A 17,417-nucleotide genomic window follows, 5' to 3' on the forward strand; every position below is an offset into this window, starting at 1 on the left:
TGTATATCTTACATATACCGGTTGCTTAAATTGCTTATTCCTTGCAAATACATGTGTCATCATCAAACACCAAAAATGGGGTATTTCAAAGAACATTTCCTGCCCTTTTGGCTTTTGTGTGTTTGATGTCAACACAGGTACAAGTTTATGTGTGTTGATGTATACAGGTACATAGAAAGATGCTACACATTTTTGTGCTGGATAGATCACTCAAATTGAAGTAGCTGCTGTGTTTTTGCTACGGGTGGAAGTTCCGGCCTTACCTAGCGGAACTACCGCCCAAATTCTTCTGTTAGCAGCGCCAGCACAGTGAGAAGGCCACAGGCGGAAGTTGACCGCGGCAGTACCGGCTACCACCCTACTTCCGGTCCTACTTCTGGAAATGCCATTTTAGATGCAGATGTTTTCCAGCAGCGAATTCCACAATTTCGGAAGTAGGTCGGAACTTGGCCGGTACTACCGCCCTTGTTCCGCCTGCGTCGACAACAACATCAATTTAGCGGGAGAAGGAATCCAGCTAGTACTTCCGGCCGTTGGGGACTGGTACTTCTGGTTTTACACAAAAACGTCCACAACAGTCAGATCTGAAGTATCTACTCATATAAATAGCCCCTTCCCCAATGGAGGAGGCTGCTCGTCCCAAAAAGAAGATCTCACCATTGTTGAGCCACAAGAATCACTAGGTCTCCTCCTCCAACCTTCCAAAGCCCTTGATCTTTGGAGAATCGAAGGAGAAGACCTGGATCTACATCTTCACCAAAGTGATCGAGGGCCCCTTTGCTAGTGTTCTATTTGGAAACCCTAATTGTTTATGATTGATTTGTTCTTATTCTTGTTGTTGTGTTGTTACAGCTATTGGAAGCCTCCGGTTCAGTTGTGGATGTGTGCTCCAAGAACCTTGCAACCCGGTTTCCGCCTTGAGGAAACCCCTTAGTGGACAAGTGGGTTAGGCCTTTGTGGCGTTGCTCACAGGGTGAGGAATTCGTGGCGTTGGTTAGGCTTTTGTCGCGATCACACCCCTCCAACGTAGACGCACTTCCCCTCAAAAGGAATGAACTACGGGAATCATCCCTGTGTCTCCGCGTGCTCCACTCTCGGTTACCTCTATCCTTGATTGCACCTTTATATCTTGTCTAGCTATATCTTGCTTAGTTGTATAACTTATCATCTAGGTAAATTCACATAGTTGCATATCTAGATAATTTACCTTTGTGTCAAGCCTAAATTTTAAAAGAAATAAAAATTGGGTAGCACCTAATCACCCCCCTCTAGGTGCGGCATACGATTCCTTTCAATGCCACCCCTCTCATTCTCCATACTCAAACAATCCTCTTATTTTCCACACTCAAACATGATGATCTCAACCAGTATCTCTTATGTATGGAATAGTTGAGGGTTGAAACACCCCCAACATGCATCCTACGCCACTTCTCCCAACCGTGACAACGACCACATCAACTATACACCTCCATATGCAAATTCTTCTCAAAATTCTTCCACTTGTGCCGGCACCTCCACCACCACCGGCTCCAAGAAGCGTGAGAAAACCTCGAAGATCTGGCAGCACTTCGCTGAAGAAGAATACTTGAACGGCTGTACATTTTTTTTCCTTACATTGGGATGTAAGTTTTTTGATGGGGAAGTAATAAAGCTCACTTTTTATCCCGTAGGGTAGAGAACTGAGTTCTAGCTCAGTGGCAAGGCAAGCGAGTGCGCAACCAGTCCACCCGGGTTCGATTGCCCCATGCGCGGTAATTTCGCTGCAGGAGCGAATAAACCGGGAAAGTCTCATCCTACCTAACAAGGTATAGCCAAGGGAGGGATCATTCCCCCAATGGTCAACTTTTTTTTTTTTATCCCATAGGGCATATTTTTCGGATTCACTGCGATGTTCAGGCCAGAGGCTGGAAGGGGGCTCGCGAGTCGCGACAATACTGGCCAACGCCCGGCACACTCGGGCGGATCATCGCTGGGTATCGAGCGGAGCTGGAGGCTGGAGCGTCTCTTCCCAAACCCGAGGCGACCTAGCCAGCTCTACCGCCCAAGCAAATCAAGCGCCGGCGCAGGTAAATCCGTCGGCGTCCCCTTCCCCGGCCTCACCCTCCACCGGCGCCCTTGCCCTCCACCCCGCCCTCCCTCTCCCCGCCCATGCCGGCCGCCTCATCTCACTATTTGCTTCTCTGCAGGTCGGGCGAGCTCCACCACTTTGCAGGACCGGGGCGAGCTCCATCCCTACCTTCCGGCGTAGAGAGCAGGTATGCTGCCATGATTTCTGCACTCCCATGTTGGTAAATATAGAAAGACATCGAAACAAATAAATCAACCATCGTGCTGTATCCATGTAACCTCCTATGCAGGTTTCCAGTAGAGTGTACAAAATTGCATACAAAGAAGTTGAAGTAAATAAAAAATGAAAGATACGTACCCACTACATGCGCCTAGCAGTCGAATGAGAAGAGTGGACTTTGATTCATATCACATATGCTTGTGGTTATGTGATTGTTTGGTACTTATTGTTTTGAGAACTTGGCAACGGGTCTGCTCCCCACCGGGGAGTGCCATCTCCGCTAGATATCCTAAGAACTTATATGTTGCAATATTGTGTATGAGACTATAATGTGCTGTGAACCTTTTCGCTCCATTTGCTTGCACGCATGAGAATATTGTTGCTCCTATGAACTGTCCTCAGTATACTTATGATCAGTGGCGGAGGCAGACTGACAAAGCTGTGGGTTCAGACTTCAGAGCCTTGATTATCACTGGTTTTGCCTAGTTTTTAGATTTTTTTCATATGAGTAATCACTAGTCTCAAAAGGGTTTGCTAGAAAGCTGTGCGGTCAGCTGACCCCACAGCCTAGACATGGATCCGCCACTATGTATGATTGGTGTCTAGATCACCACAATGTTGTGGCAGTTGGGTACATTTTTCACTCCATTTTCCATATCTGTTTGAGGTTATAAGATGATGTGCCAAATTTATATAATATTTTCTTTGCCTTGTATTATTTGTTATGTCATATAATCATTCAAATATATTCAGAAGTTACATAAGAAATCGTTTTCAAACATGTACCATGATCATACTCTCATACAAATGCAATCACATTGACCATCCAAACATGATCTGACATTCAACTAGGATATCAATTCTAGGTACCAAATATCTGAACATCCAAACAGAAATATTGGCATTGATCTCTATGCAAATATCTCAGGATATTAATATGCAATGCCAAGCCTGCCAATACAAACATCCAAACGGATAAGACAACCCAAGTAGTTGGTACTGCTTTGGCCCAGAAATTATCTCACCTTAGCTCTGGATGGCCTATAAGGGATCTGAGGTACCAACAGCAATATTCTTACTTGATGGTGACCCAGTTATGAACTATTAATCACTCCTGAGCATTCACTGTTATTGCTAGGTAAAATTTTGTCTAGTTCTTGAATGCATCACCTTAGCTCTGGCCCAAGTATAAGACAACCCAAGTAGTTGGTATTGCTTTGGCCCAGAAAATATCTCACCTTAGCTCTGGAAGACCTATCAGGGGTTTGAGACTTTGAGGGACCAACAGTAATATTCTTTCTTGATGGTGACCCAGTTATGAGTTATTAATCACTCCTGAGCCTTCAGTATTATTGCTAGGTAAAAATGTGTCTAGTTCTTGGAAGCATCACCGTTCATATGTCAATGTGCTTTCAAAGTGGATGTGTATCTAAGTGTCTTGCTTGTATTTTTCTCTGCTCGTTTGGCTTCAGTGTGGCTCATTGTTGAAGTTGATACGTACCATGGTAAGATGCACTAAGCTTACAAAAGGGTGAAGCTCTGAAGTTTCATCTTCTATAAGTCCGAGTCAATCCACGACGACTATTAGTGCAAAAGAACACACTTATTCACACACAGCAAGATCGAGACCTCCAGCTAAAACATAGCCTTTGATATTAGAAGTTGTATTTTCAGTGGTCAAAGGGAAGGAATCAGAAAAGAGGGACAAAGTATGGCTCCCCTGACTCCCAGACTTGTAGTGCCCATAGATGTGAAAAAGAAGCCTTGGGAACAAAAGGTTCATCTCCATAACCGCTGGCATCCAGATATCCCTCCTGTTGCTGATGTAACTGAAGGGGAATTATTCCGTGTTGAGATGGTCGATTGGACTGGAGGACGGGTGAAAGATGATGACTCTGCAGATGATATCAAGTTTCTGGACCTCACAATTGTAAGTAGACATTTTTCTTCCTGGAAGAGAATTTGTTTGGTGTTTTCTTTATTGTAATATTGTTATTAAGACAAGGCTGGTGCCAAACTGAATATAGATTTTCTACAGACTCATTATCTTAGTGGCCCGTTTAGAGTAGTTGATGCTGAAGGGGTTCCAGCTTCACCCGGTGATCTTCTTGCGGTAGAGATCTGCAATCTCGGTCCGCTTCCTGGTGATGAGTGGGGTTATACTGGAATATTCGAAAGGGAAAATGGAGGTGGATTCTTAACTGACCACTTCCCAAGTGCAAGAAAAGCCATTTGGTATTTTGAAGGAATTTATGCATACTCCCCTCAGATACCTGGTAAGAGTTCTTACTATTTCTCTGAATGAAACGTTTCAACTTTAGATCATTCAACAGCTCCATTTTTTGTATACCAGGCGTTAGGTTTCCAGGTTTAACTCATCCTGGTATAGTCGGAACTGCACCATCAGTCGAACTTCTTAATATATGGAATGAAAGGGAAAGGAAATTGACTGAGACAGGTCATGAGTCTCTGAAACTGTGTGAAGTTCTACAACAGAGGCCCCTCGCTAACTTACCAACCTCCAAAAACTGCTTACTTGGAAAGGTATGACCCACTGCCTGATTAATGTTTCACTTTAACTCCAACTCCAAGGTTAAAATGAAACATTAGTTGCAGTATTTATAAATTAGGTTATATTTCTTATGTGGCCCAGAATTCCAGTGCAACAATTTTGCACACATATATGTTGATATAGGAGATATAAGGTATTTGTGTTAGAAAGACAGGGTTGATCCTCCGTCTTCTTTGCATTAATGAAACCAGCATGAGTTTTACAATGTGATGGATCTCAGGCAGAGGGATTTATCTGCCCCGGATCGAAGTTTAAGGTGTATACAGACACCGTTGAAAAAAACTAAAAGTAACATATTTTTTCTACTGCTAAATGTTTTTGTCGGATAGTGAACAGAGACATGTGCATACACAGCTACATAAAGTTTAACTTTCTCGCCCGGGACCCAAATCATCTTCGGTGTTCCGTTTGATCCCCCAGGTGATCCTCATTAGTTCACCTCCCTTCTCCACTCGCGAAATACAGCGTTCTATCAGCTGAGATTGTGTATCCTTGGATGGAATATCCCATCACTGCATCAGGTTCATCCGTGCAGTATGCTCCTCCAGCAGCACCCCTGAAAACAGACATGCTTCTTTAGCTTCTGTAAACTCCATAAAACAGCCAAGCTACATGAGTCAATCACTATTAAACACCGCGCCAAGTTTGTACTCACCACACCGTCAAAGAATAAGTGGGGAATAGTTAAAAAACTGACACCACCATCAACCTGACCCCTTCTACTGGCGCCTATCATTAGCCACGAGCCAGAAGAAAATATTGGTTTGTGAGATACTGTAAGCTCCCATACTGCAGGAGCGTAGATAGGAAAAATCCCACCAAAATTATCACAACTGCATAGATAGACTGACCAGATAAACTGAACATACTCTGGAAGATGTAAATTTCGAGACAGGGAAATAAGATTCAGCGGCAGGCTCTGAACAACCTCAAGCCACATGTGCATTGATATTCTGTTTAGAATCTGTATTGTTAAGAGCTATTGTTGACAATGCATATAACGTGTGCAGATTGAAGAAGGGACCGCTGAATGGCAAAAGATTGCAAATGAAGCAGCAAGAACTATTCCTGGAAGAGAGAACGGGGGGAACTGTGACATTAAGAATCTAAGCAGAGGTTCCAAAGTTTATCTACCAGTATTTGTTGAAGGAGCAAATTTGAGTACTGGTGATATGCACTTCTCCCAAGGTGATGGCGAAGTCTCATTTTGTGGAGCAATAGAAATGAGTGGATTCCTTGAGCTAAAGTAACGGCCTTCGTTCTTCTCTACACTTTTCAATACTTGTATTATATCTATAAATGCACCTGGTATCTCATGGTTGTCGACTGGACCTCTTGTTCCAGGGGTGGACCCAAAAAATCAGTCACAACAAACCAGATCCATTAATGCAAGAGAACCTGACACCATCCGGATTTGCTTCTGTGGTGTGCTTGTGAAATTCCACTAATTGTCGTGTTTTGTGTAGGTGTGAGATTATAAGAGGTGGGATGAAGGAATACTTGACTCCTGTTGGTCCGACAGCACTTCATGTGAATCCTATCTTTGAGATAGGTCCAGTGGAGCCACGTTTTTCAGAATGGTTAGTCTTTGAGGGCATCAGTGTAGATGAGTCTGGGAAACAGCATTTCCTTGATGCATCAGTTGCCTACAAGCGTGCAGTTCTCAATGCCATTGAATACCTTTCCAGATTTGGGTACTCCAAGGAGCAGGTAGGCACTATGGTTATTATTTGTCATCCTGTAACATTATCTGAAGTTCTTAACTTTGGGTTATATGCAGGTCTATCTTTTACTATCATGCTGTCCATGTGAGGGTAGAATATCTGGAATAGTAGATGCTCCTAATGCAGTGGCGACACTTGCCATCCCTACAGCAATATTTGACCAGGTATCCTGCAATCGCTCAACAGAAAGTCTTCTGGGCACTTTAAATGGTGTGCATCATTACTGTTGTGTGCCTTTTTATCCCTTGTTAGTAAGGATAGAACGGCAAGGTTCTGATTTATGCATTTTGTATGATCTTGGATCCAATTTAAGCTTTCCATGCTGTATTTGTTTGGAGAAACCAAAGAGTGGCATGCGTTGACAATCAGTAGAGAGATGCGTATATGGTTTATGTATCACAGCAGGTCAAATATAGATACTGATTGGTTTAATCAAAATACTTTAAGTATGTGCCCAGTTAGGCAGTTACTCCCTGAAAATGTGAGTCTAACCAGTTATCCGCTGGGCTGATGTAGTGGTATGTAGTATATATACATGTATCAGTAGCGGACCTTGAATAAAAACTGAGGGGGGGCCGAAGCAGGTCACCCACGTGTAATTTTTTGGTTATTTTTCTACTCTAAATTGTATGTGGATTTTTTTTGGGTAAAATTACATACTAAATAGAGTTGCACTTGAAAAAAGAACATAAGGATTTTTTTGGCAAATGTTAGGCTTGCTAGGAAAATCCCACTCTGCTACCTACTGCACCCTGTTTTGTCTAAGTTATCGTATAGGTAATGTTTTTTTTGCATATAGCTAGGCTAAATAAATTTGTGACGTGTGAGTGTTGGGTCAATCAATGCTGAATCCTACCCAAAGCACATGCGGCCATCATCTCCACCTAGAAAAACCAGTCTGGTGTTCCAGACTTCCAGGCCGTTGAAAACATGCTCATCGCTGCAAGTCCAAGATAGAATAGGGTGTATTCCAAAAACTACTAATGGTAATAGTTAACTTTCAGTTTTGCTGGGGGGGCCATGGCCCAGGTTGGCCCAGCCGAAGGTCCGCCAGTGCATGTATGTAGACACTCATTACTTTCTCCATTTGGTTAAGTTGTCTGAGTAAGCCTGGTTGCACTTGGTGGTGATTTGGTTCATAAATTTATTCCTTTTAACTCAAAATCCTATAGCATACTTTTTTTTTGGCGGAATCACTTGCAAATATGTCTCTCGACACTTGTTAAGGTCAAACTAGAGTTAGAACAACTTATAGTCTGATCACTTCCAGAAGTTTGCATGAAGGACCCACAAATATGGCGGCAAAGTAATGCACAGAGACATCTCGAATTTGCTGACTTTGTGATTAATCCTGGCCAGTTTCCAGTAATTTTCTCAGTAATCTGGCTGCCAGCATTTTTCATATTTAAAAAGATGCAAAAGGGGCTCCTAGTTATAATGGAAAATCATGGATCACGAGAGAGTATCTCCTTCACTTGTAGGATTTTTAATATTATGAGTATTTTTTTTGTTATAAACTCGAGTGCATGACATTTCAATTGTTAATAGGATATAAGGCCAAAGCGCCTGGGGCATGGACCAAAATTGAGAAGAACTCCGGATGTTCTGAGCTGCACGGGGGATAGACACCTTCCTGCAACACAAGACCAAAGTGGAGCAGTGACACCATAGTGACAAACATCTAAAAATCAATCCATGATGAGCATGTCTTCACTTTATAATTATAAATACAAACAATCATCTCTGGACGTGCAACCTTGTGTGTGGAACATAAGTTGCAATATGGGACTTGTGTGTTGCTTATAATCCTGACGATCAAACACTTACATGTTTTAGGCTAGTGTCAGTTTTTATCTCTCAGTTAGCCAATTGTTATTTATTCAGTTAAGTCTCAGTTTAGTTGAATAACTGTCAGTTTGTTGAGGTTCTTGAGCTGACCGAGTAGTTAGTCAGGTGCACATGTTGTGTCGTGGGATGGCACGAGGTCACAGACGTGTATCGGATCTTGGCCATGACTGAGCGGTCGTGGGGTGGCACGATTAGTAGCAGCTCAGGGCATGCCACTTAAATATATGATCTTGAGTTATGAGAAAAGGTGCAAGTTGTTGATCGCAGCACAAAATCATCGTGTCCAAAACTGTCTTTGCTGTTCATGTTCAGCTGCAGGTCTGACATTGTGGACACTTGATAATTTATGTATTAGAGAATCACCATATACGGAGACAGAGATATGCCATATATGTTTCCTGTGTTGTTGGTTGTTGCAAATTTGTGCTATGTGGATCATGCAATCATTTTGCTTATTGTTACTCATTACTATTCTCCAGGGCGGATAATCTTCTCTAGTCCTGTAGGAAAACGTGGAACACATAATCAATAGGACCTATGTGTTCTGAACTTGCAAGTGTGCATGTGGAAGAATATCTCGGTCGGAATGTGAATCATGGGAGCTTGGTTTTGTTTGCATTTTATATGCAAACTATAGTTTCGAATCAACTTATATATCATTATCATTTCATAATCTAGACCGACTATTTCCGTCTGTTTTGAAGTTGGAAGTGAGATTTTAGCAGTACTATATAGTCATTCAATACCAAATAGATGGTGATGTCACTATTTCTTTAAATCGGAGGAATTATACTAAATCAAGAGGAGTACATTGCAATAAAATATATTACCAAAGTGTGTTGTGACATCTAACTACGCCTGCCATACCAGAATGGGTTACGGCGTCGCAACTACTCGTGACATCTCCACTTTCCCACGTCTACAAGACTACCCCTGAACAGGCCAGCCACACGCCACAGCTCCGCTTCTTCTGAGATCCGAGAGACGACCGCGCTCAAAGATGGGATGGCGCCTTCAAAGACGATGTCGTTCCTGTGACGCCACAAGCACCAGCAAACAAGGGTGACAGCTGTCCAGAGATCTCGATCCTTGCCCGGACCACCTTGCTTCGATTGGAGCCAGGGAACGAAACTTGTGTCAGCCTGTGGCATCCAATGGATCTTGCCCCACCAACCCAGACATGTCGCCCAGACCTGCCTAGACAGGACGCATCCAAGCAGAAGGTGATCAAGCGTCTCATCCTCCTGGTCGCAGAACGTTCAGTTTGCCGGGTGTGGGAGGCCACGCCTACTCAACCTGTCCGCCGTCCAGCATCTGTTCTTGGCTGCCAGCCACAGGAATACCTTGCACCTTTTCTAGCTTATCATACCGTATGTAACATGTCTATCACTCTCCTGGAAGCCACCACGTCTCTATTTCTTTCACATTACCGATCCGATCTGAGTGAGCGAGTTTTTTTCTCTCGCCATCCTCACATAGCAAGCTGGCACCGGAGTCTGGGCCAATGATCAGCGCCGGCTGAGAGCCCGGGATCATACACGCATGGCAGTCGGCCGCTCTGCCCCCTCGCGTCCCTAGGGTTCCGCACGCCTAGTGTTTTCGCCGCCAACGCCGCAGGTTCTCCCTGATCAAGTCCCTCCGCTGAGGCCTTCCCGCATGCGCAGACAATGAGGCCGCCGTCCGTGGACGCTGAGGCGGTGGCCTGAGGAAAAATGCGGGTGGCGCCCCGACTGATTTCTTCGACGGGGATATACTGCTCCACGAGACAGAGATCGCGAGACGGCCTGGTGATCAGCTAGACGTGGGGACAACTGTAACGGCAACACGAAGAAGTGGCCATGGCCGGCACCGGCATCCATCCGTCCCGGCGCGGCTCCAGCGTTGCCCGAGCCTCACGCTGGTAATGGTGATCGACCTTTTCCTTTCCTCTTCGTCGTGCAGGGGCCCGCTGTTGCCACTGGCGCTCGATCCATACGCCGCCGTGTGCTTCAGATGTATCGATCATAGACAGACACGTAAACAACGTTACCATATGCGCAGGATGGAGAGACCTAGCCTCGAGCGTCCGACTCGAGCCAAACTCACGCGGTTACCAACCTTATATATAAACGAGATCCAATGGCCCAAATCAAAACCAAAAGGCCCAAAACATCAGACGCAAGAATAAAAGGAAACGCACGCCGTAGCCGCACGTACGGAACCCACCTCGATCGATCGCCGCAGCTCCCAGCCACCGCCGCCAAATCCTCAGGCACGCGAAAGCAGCGAAGGACCCCGACACAGAGCTCATGCGCGTCTTCAAGAGCTTCGACACCGACCTCGACGACCGCATCTCGGCCTCCAAGATTCAGAAGTTGCGCAGGTGCACAACCGCGGAGGCGAAGGAGATGGTCGCCACGGTGGACACCGACGGGGACGGGTTCATCAACATCGAGGAATTCGGGGCGTTGCTGGACGACCAGAAATTTGACGCGCTACACATGGCCTTCGAGGAGTACGACGAGAACGGGGACAGGATGATCACCGCGGAGGAGCTATGCATAGCGCTGCGACGGGTGCTCCCCAGCGAGGATCTGACGGTCGAGAAGTGCGCCGAGATGATAGACGGAGTGGACAAGGATGGCGACGGCGTAATCTCCTTCGACGAGTTCAAGGCCATGACGGCGAGCAAGAGTTCGTGATCGACCCGTTCTTAGCCCCTGTCACTTCTTCTGAACCGTTTGTCGATGCGCGTACGGAGCAACTGTAGTTACTCACAAGTGTAAGGGGTGGAAATTTTCGGGTTACAATTCTAATGAGATAATTACTTTTTACGTTTTAGTAGTACTTGGAATTGGGGTTTTGACGAGTCTTTTTGAAAAATCCATAAACGATGATATGGTGCGTGGAACTTTTGCAAAATCGTTGGATGCGATTTCCTCTATGCAACTGGTTTCACGTATCGGGTGTTCTCCATTATCCATGTTGCTCGCGTGAAGTTCTTTCATAACATTATTTCAATTTCAGTTACAATTTTGATCGCATCCCAAACGATATTGACCCCAAAAAGGAAGGTACCTTAGTCTAGAGGAGTCTCCTTTTCTTTTGTTTGCGCAGGATCGAGAGACCTAGCCTCGAGCGTCTGACTCGAGCAAAACTAACGCGGTTACCAGCCCTATATATAAACGAGATCAGATGGCCCAAATCAAAACAAAAAATCCCAAAACATCAGACACAAGAACAAAAGGAAACGCACGCCATAGCCGCACGTACGGAACCCACCTCGATCGATCGCCGCAGCTCCCAGCCACCGCCGCCACCTCCTCAGGCTAGCGCGCACGCGAAAGCAGCGAAGGACCCCGACAAAGAGCTCATGCGCGTCTTCAAGAGATTCAACACCGACGCCGATGGCTGCATCTCGGCCTTTAAGAATCAGAAGCTGCGCAGGTGCACTACCGCGGAGGCGAAGGAGATGGTCGCCACGATGGACACCGACGGGGACGGGTTCATCAGCATCGAGGAGTTCTGGGCGCTGCTGGACAACGGGGAGTCTGACGCGATGCGCATGGCCTTCGTGGAGTACGAAGAGAACGGGGACTAGATGATCACTGCTGAGGAGCTGGGCAGAGCGCTGCGACGGGTGCACCCCGACGAGGATCTGACGGTCGAGAAGTGCGCCGAGAGGATAGCCGGACTGGACAAGGATGGTGACGGCGTAATATCCTTCGACGAGTTCAAGGCCATGACGGCGACCAAGAGTTCGTGGTCGACCTGTTCTTAGTCCCTGTCGCTTCTTCTGAATCGTTTGTCGATGCGCGTACGGAACAACTGCAGTTACTCACAAGTTTAAGTGGTGGAAATTTTCGGGTTACAGTTCTAATGAGATAATTAGTTTTTAGGTTTTAGTTGTACTTGGAATTGGGGTTTTGACGAATCTTTTTGAAAAATCCATAAACAATGATATGGTGCGGGAAACTTTTGCAAAATAGTTGGATGCGATTTCCTCTATGCACACTGGTGGAAAAAAGGGCTTTGGTCGCGGTTGGCAACTGCCATTAGTCGCGGTGGCGCAACCGCGACCAAAGCAGCGCGACTAAAGGCCCCCCCCCCTTTAGTCGCGGTTCCTTACGAACCGCGACTAAAGGCCCGTCCACGTGGGCCGTAGGCGAGCGCCAGGGCGGAGGACCTTTAGTCGCGGTTCTTCTGGCCAACCGCGACTAAAGGCCTCCGCAGGGTTTAGGGTTTTAGCCCCCTCCCCCTAAATCTGGTTTCTTTTTAATTTGTATTGTTTTATTTCTTTTGGGTTTTAATTTTGAAGGAGTTTCACATATTCTACGGTACTGTATACATACATGCATATGAATGTACAATTTCAAACAAATTTGAAATTAGAACCAAAAAGAATTCAAGAGGAATATACAATATATATTCAATATCGGATGACCATATACAATATATATTCAATATCGGATGACCATATACAATTTTGAACAAGTTAGTTACAAATTCTGGTGCATATAAAGTTCTACGTCATCGTAATAGTGTTCTCCTCTAGGATCGATGACTTCCCTCGCCAACCATCCAGCTAGTTCCTCTTGAAGTGGTCGGAAGCGAGCTTCTGGACTAAGCGTCTTCCGGAGGTTATTCCTCAGGATGTTGTTCTCACACGTCTGGTCCCGCTCATTGCAGTATCTCCGGATCCTCTCACAAACATTGTATCCACATAGATTGGTCCCCGGTGGCTGAATATCCCCAGTCGTCCGCACTGCCATTTTAAAATGTAGCTCTTTTTTGAATTCACCGACCTTGGTATCTACGAACCGTCTCCAAACCCTACGAGGCAAAGAAAATTAAATAAACAAGAGAGTTATTAATTAGTTACTTGATATTAGGAAATGATGAACGAAATAGGCCGATCGATATAGAGCGCAAATGAATGAAAATAATTACTTTTGCATCATTTTTCTCATGTCGCCCCAAAGCGCCGGATCCATATTCAGAGAGTCGTGGACGAGAACTGAGGAGGTCTGAACTTTAATTACCATAAGAATCCGTGGAACCCGCGGACACGATACATGCACGATCATGCATAACTCATCGATTAGCCACATACCATGCATGGAGTAAACAAAAGAGAATGTGCTCAAGACAGAAACACTCACCCAAAATGGTAAGGAAATAGAATATCACTTTTCTGTTGCTGTTTTCTAATAAACCGCCACAGGTCATCCTCCACGTCGGCGGGGTGGTGTTCTAACACATATGAATTAACGATTTGTGGGTCAATGAACCCAACATCATGGATGTTCCTTATTCGCATTTCCGCTTCTTCATTCTGCATAATAGCGTACACAACAAGATAGTTAGGACAAGGCAGGCAATGAACGAGATGGGGTAGAAATTAATAAATCACTTACGTAACGTAGCAACCGATGATAGATTTGTCGAGGTCGCGCAGATTGAACACTGGAACAATTCACTCAGATGAATTTGTACCCAAGAATGTTTGAAGTGATGCTCATATCTAACTTCCGCATAGATATACTCTTTGGCGTTTTTATGTTTTATGTAACCCTTGTACCAATTTAGCAGACCTTTCATTTGTCGAGGTAGATCCTCTTCTCGCGCAGCTCGACGAGAGGGCCATTCTTCACATATGTAAATACTACGTCCTTCATTGGCGCCTCATCAAGGCCTAGCAAAGTGCACGAAGAGTGATACCTAACTCGGCCGCTTGTTCTCTGGCACTCGTTACAGTCAATCCATGTGCTGCCGCAGCTGCTATGATATCGGGGGCATCCGGATCGGCGGCTTGCACTATGAGCGGGGCGATCGATTGTTTACTTTGTTCCCCGAGCTGGGCAACTTCTTTCCCCCTTTCTAATTTTGACTCGGCCTCGTCCTCCAAGGCTTTCTTCTCCGCCAACTCTTGGTTCCTCTTGAACGCGAGTGCTTGCCTACGAAGTTCACGTAAATAGTCGTCAGGCAGATTCTTCGCGGCTTGGGACGGTGTGTTCAAAAATGACTTAGCCCACTGCTTTTGCTTGTCAGACTATACTGGCTTGGGCTCGCCCTCGCTGTTCTTCTTGCACTCCTCCTTCCATTTCTCATGCCGAGCAGCCACGGCCGCTGCATTTTCCTCGACACTAAGTTCCCAAGGCCTCGGGATGAGAGGCTTCATGATGGCTCGGTATCTTTGTTTTCTTAGGTACATAAGGGTCCGGGTTAATAACCCAGACTGCTTCGCTTCTTCGCCGGAGTTTGATTGGGGGCGGTGTCTGCTGATCACCCGCCGGACGAGGACTAGGGGGCGGCGTCTGCTTACCCGCCGGACGAGGACTGGGGGGCGGCGTCGGCTGACGTGAAGGAGGTGTATTAGGTGAAGCACCACCACCACCGCCGCCACCGCCACCGTCACCGCCACCGCCACCGCCACCACCACCACCGTAGGGGGGTGGACTTGTTGGCGCCTCGCCTGGAAACTTGATAAACTTCTTCTGCCATAGAATGAACTGGCGCTTGACATCTCCAAGTCTTTTCACCCCTTCGTGTGTAGCATTCTCAATGTCCCGGTCGACACACCCTTGGTCTATCTCCTCCTCCGTCTCACGAGCATAGCCATCTTGAATGGGGTTGTTGTGGTGGTGTGCTCCAGGTGGCAACGCACTGCCGATGGCTACCTTCATGGACATGTTCCCGATAGGATAATACAGATGACATGCTTTCATCTCCTTTATATCGTCCACGGGGTAGCGAGGAGGCTCCGGTGCAGTAATTTCGACCACCAGAGGCTCCGGTGCAGTAATTTCTATCGTCGGTGCACCAGCCGGTGAGGCCTCCGTGGAAGCCACGCTGCTTCTTCTCCGCTGCTGGCTTCCGAGATCCATTGGATGATCTTCATGCTGCGCCCGAGCTGCATCTCTTTCGGCGACTAGTACACTCACGGTTTTCTTCATCACATCCATTTCCGTTACCAACTTCGCCACAACATCTGCATCCCGATCCATCTTTCTCTTACGGCTTCTGTAACCGTACGGGTCATCATTCTGGGGGAACCCTACTTTCCACGGAATGGGCCCCATGCCTCGTACACGTCCTCCGTGTTCAGGATTCCCGAGGGCTTTTGTCAGGGCGTCGTTCTCTCTGTTGAACTTGATCCTCCCTCTTGAGCCTCCCTCATTGCCTCAATAAGCTTTTGGGTGGGTGTAATTATTTTGCCCCGATAAACACACTCCCCTGTCTCCGGGTTCAGCGATCCCCCATGCCCGTACCACCAGCTTTTGGCCCTTGGGTCCCATCCTCCGCACTGGACGGATTCCTCGCGCCCTCAGCTCGTTCTCCATCTTCTCCCACCTAGGCTGCCAAAAGCGATACCCTCCTGGCCCCATTTTATGATTGTACTCCTTCTTGGCCGCATTTTCCTTATTTTTTTTCGATAGTTCAAGGAACTGCTCCGATTTCTTTTGCTTCACAAATTCTGGCCAATCATGTTGCAGTTTCTCATATTGTCCTTTGAAATCCGGAGTCTTGCCCTGGTTGACAAAGTCATGGGCTAGATTTTGCTTGTATTTCCGGAATGCGTTGGCCATCCTAGAAAGAGCGAACTGTTTGACTAGCTTGCGCCTCTTCTTGTTTTCCGCAATCTTGTTACCCTCCTCATCGTATTTGCGGTATTCCAGAGGTAGAACGAAATGTTCCATAAGCTTGTTGAAGCAATCTTTTTTTTCTCTCTTATCGACAAAAGTGAAACCAACACGTGCCTTCTTTGGCTCATTCCACTCCTGGCGGGTGATCGAGACGTTGTCTCTAACAACGGCTCCGCATTGGCTGACAAACTTGGTGGCGTTCTTGCTGGGCTCCAGCGGCCTGCCGGTTGCTTCGTCGACAACATCGATGGTGCATGTTTCTCCTGCTTTCATCGTCTTGGTTGCGCCACGCTTTGACGACGTACTCGATTTTTCGACGATCCGGCCGAGGGCTAAAATAAGAAAGAGAGTCGCGCGCGTTAGTACACACACATTTATTCAAATCAGTTAGTTGTATCACCAGACGCTCAATATGTATATATATATACCTCGGCGCCGGAGGTGGTTGCTACTTCCAATTGAAGATCGTCGTTTATCGACGTTTCTTCGGCATCATCTGCTTGCTGACGGCGCCCTTCATCTTCACACTCATGGTTCAGATAAGAAGAGATATCATCTTCTTCTTCTCCGGTCGGCACATATGGAATATCGCCTTTTATGATGCCGAACATATGGTCTTCAGCGTCCGGATCATAGTTGTCCAGAATCGGGTCAGCTCTATCGTCCGCCATATGTCAGTCCTGAAAACATGTAGTAAAAACAAATTAATTAAGTGAAGAAGGGGGGGCGGTGGCGGTGGCGAAAGGGCGGTGGCAAAAGGAGGGGGCGAGGAAAGGGTGGGAGAGGGGGGCGGTGGAAGGTGGGCGCGCGGTGGCGGTGGCGAAAGGGGGGCGGCGGTGGCGGTGGCGGTGGCGAAAGGGCAGAGCCGCTTTTCTTTTCTTTTCTTCTCGGTGGATGCAGCATGACGTGCGGGCCCGGACGCGAGGCGCGTCTGGCTGGGCCCGCATGTCGGTGGTTGGGAGCTGCGGAGGTTGGTTCAACTAAATTCACGCGTCGGTTTTGGAATTTCTCGCGAGCGGACGACGTGCGATGGCACGGCACGAGTCGTTCTCTGACACGTGGGTCCTCATCGCAGCCTGTTACTTTGCTTTCTTTGCCACATGGATCCTAGCTCAGCATGTTCATGTGTCTTCCTACTTCCTACTCGGATCAAAGACCCAACAAAGAGGTGTTATTTTCTGTTAATACACCCAACGCCTTTTATTTTCCCCTCCAATATTCGTTCACAAAAATGAAAGATAATAATAAGTATGATGAAATTCAACGAAATGAAACGTTCTGAAATATATATTAAAAATTGTTTTTTTGGCACTTGTCAAAACAGTGTCTCATTGGAAGTGATTGAAAATTCCACGAGTCTC

At 46.5% G+C, this 17,417-nt stretch overlaps 2 protein-coding genes and 1 pseudogene across 3 annotated transcripts; all 3 read left to right on the top strand.

Annotated features, from left to right (window-relative positions):
- The first annotated feature begins 1,994 nt into the window (after positions 1-1,994).
- Positions 1,995-8,833, top strand: LOC127343695 (uncharacterized). 2 transcript variants are annotated; one of them, XM_051369883.2, is made up of 9 exons: positions 1,995-2,066; positions 2,187-2,255; positions 3,962-4,217; positions 4,326-4,563; positions 4,641-4,831; positions 5,870-6,105; positions 6,326-6,569; positions 6,640-6,747; positions 8,132-8,833. In XM_051369883.2, exons 3-9 carry the CDS (start codon positions 3,999-4,001, stop codon positions 8,252-8,254), a joined length of 1,359 nt encoding a protein of 452 aa, XP_051225843.1. In that variant the 5' UTR covers positions 1,995-2,066; positions 2,187-2,255; positions 3,962-3,998; the 3' UTR covers positions 8,255-8,833. The 2 variants fall into 2 exon arrangements, with proteins under 2 accessions (XP_051225843.1, XP_051225842.1); XM_051369882.2 differs by having other exon boundaries at positions 2,015-2,066; positions 3,760-4,217.
- A 1,436-nt stretch (positions 8,834-10,269) lies between these two features.
- LOC127339864 (probable calcium-binding protein CML20) lies at positions 10,270-11,112 on the top strand. The gene is made up of 3 exons (XM_051365670.1): positions 10,270-10,331; positions 10,373-10,425; positions 10,655-11,112. Exons 1-3 carry the CDS (start codon positions 10,270-10,272, stop codon positions 11,110-11,112), a joined length of 573 nt encoding a protein of 190 aa, XP_051221630.1.
- A 191-nt stretch (positions 11,113-11,303) lies between these two features.
- Positions 11,304-12,191, top strand: LOC127339865 (probable calcium-binding protein CML20; annotated as a pseudogene).
- The last annotated feature ends 5,226 nt before the right edge of the window (positions 12,192-17,417 follow it).

Source organism: Lolium perenne, chromosome 3, assembly GCF_019359855.2.
Source record: "Lolium perenne isolate Kyuss_39 chromosome 3, Kyuss_2.0, whole genome shotgun sequence".
NCBI classification, from domain to species: domain Eukaryota; kingdom Viridiplantae; phylum Streptophyta; class Magnoliopsida; order Poales; family Poaceae; genus Lolium; species Lolium perenne.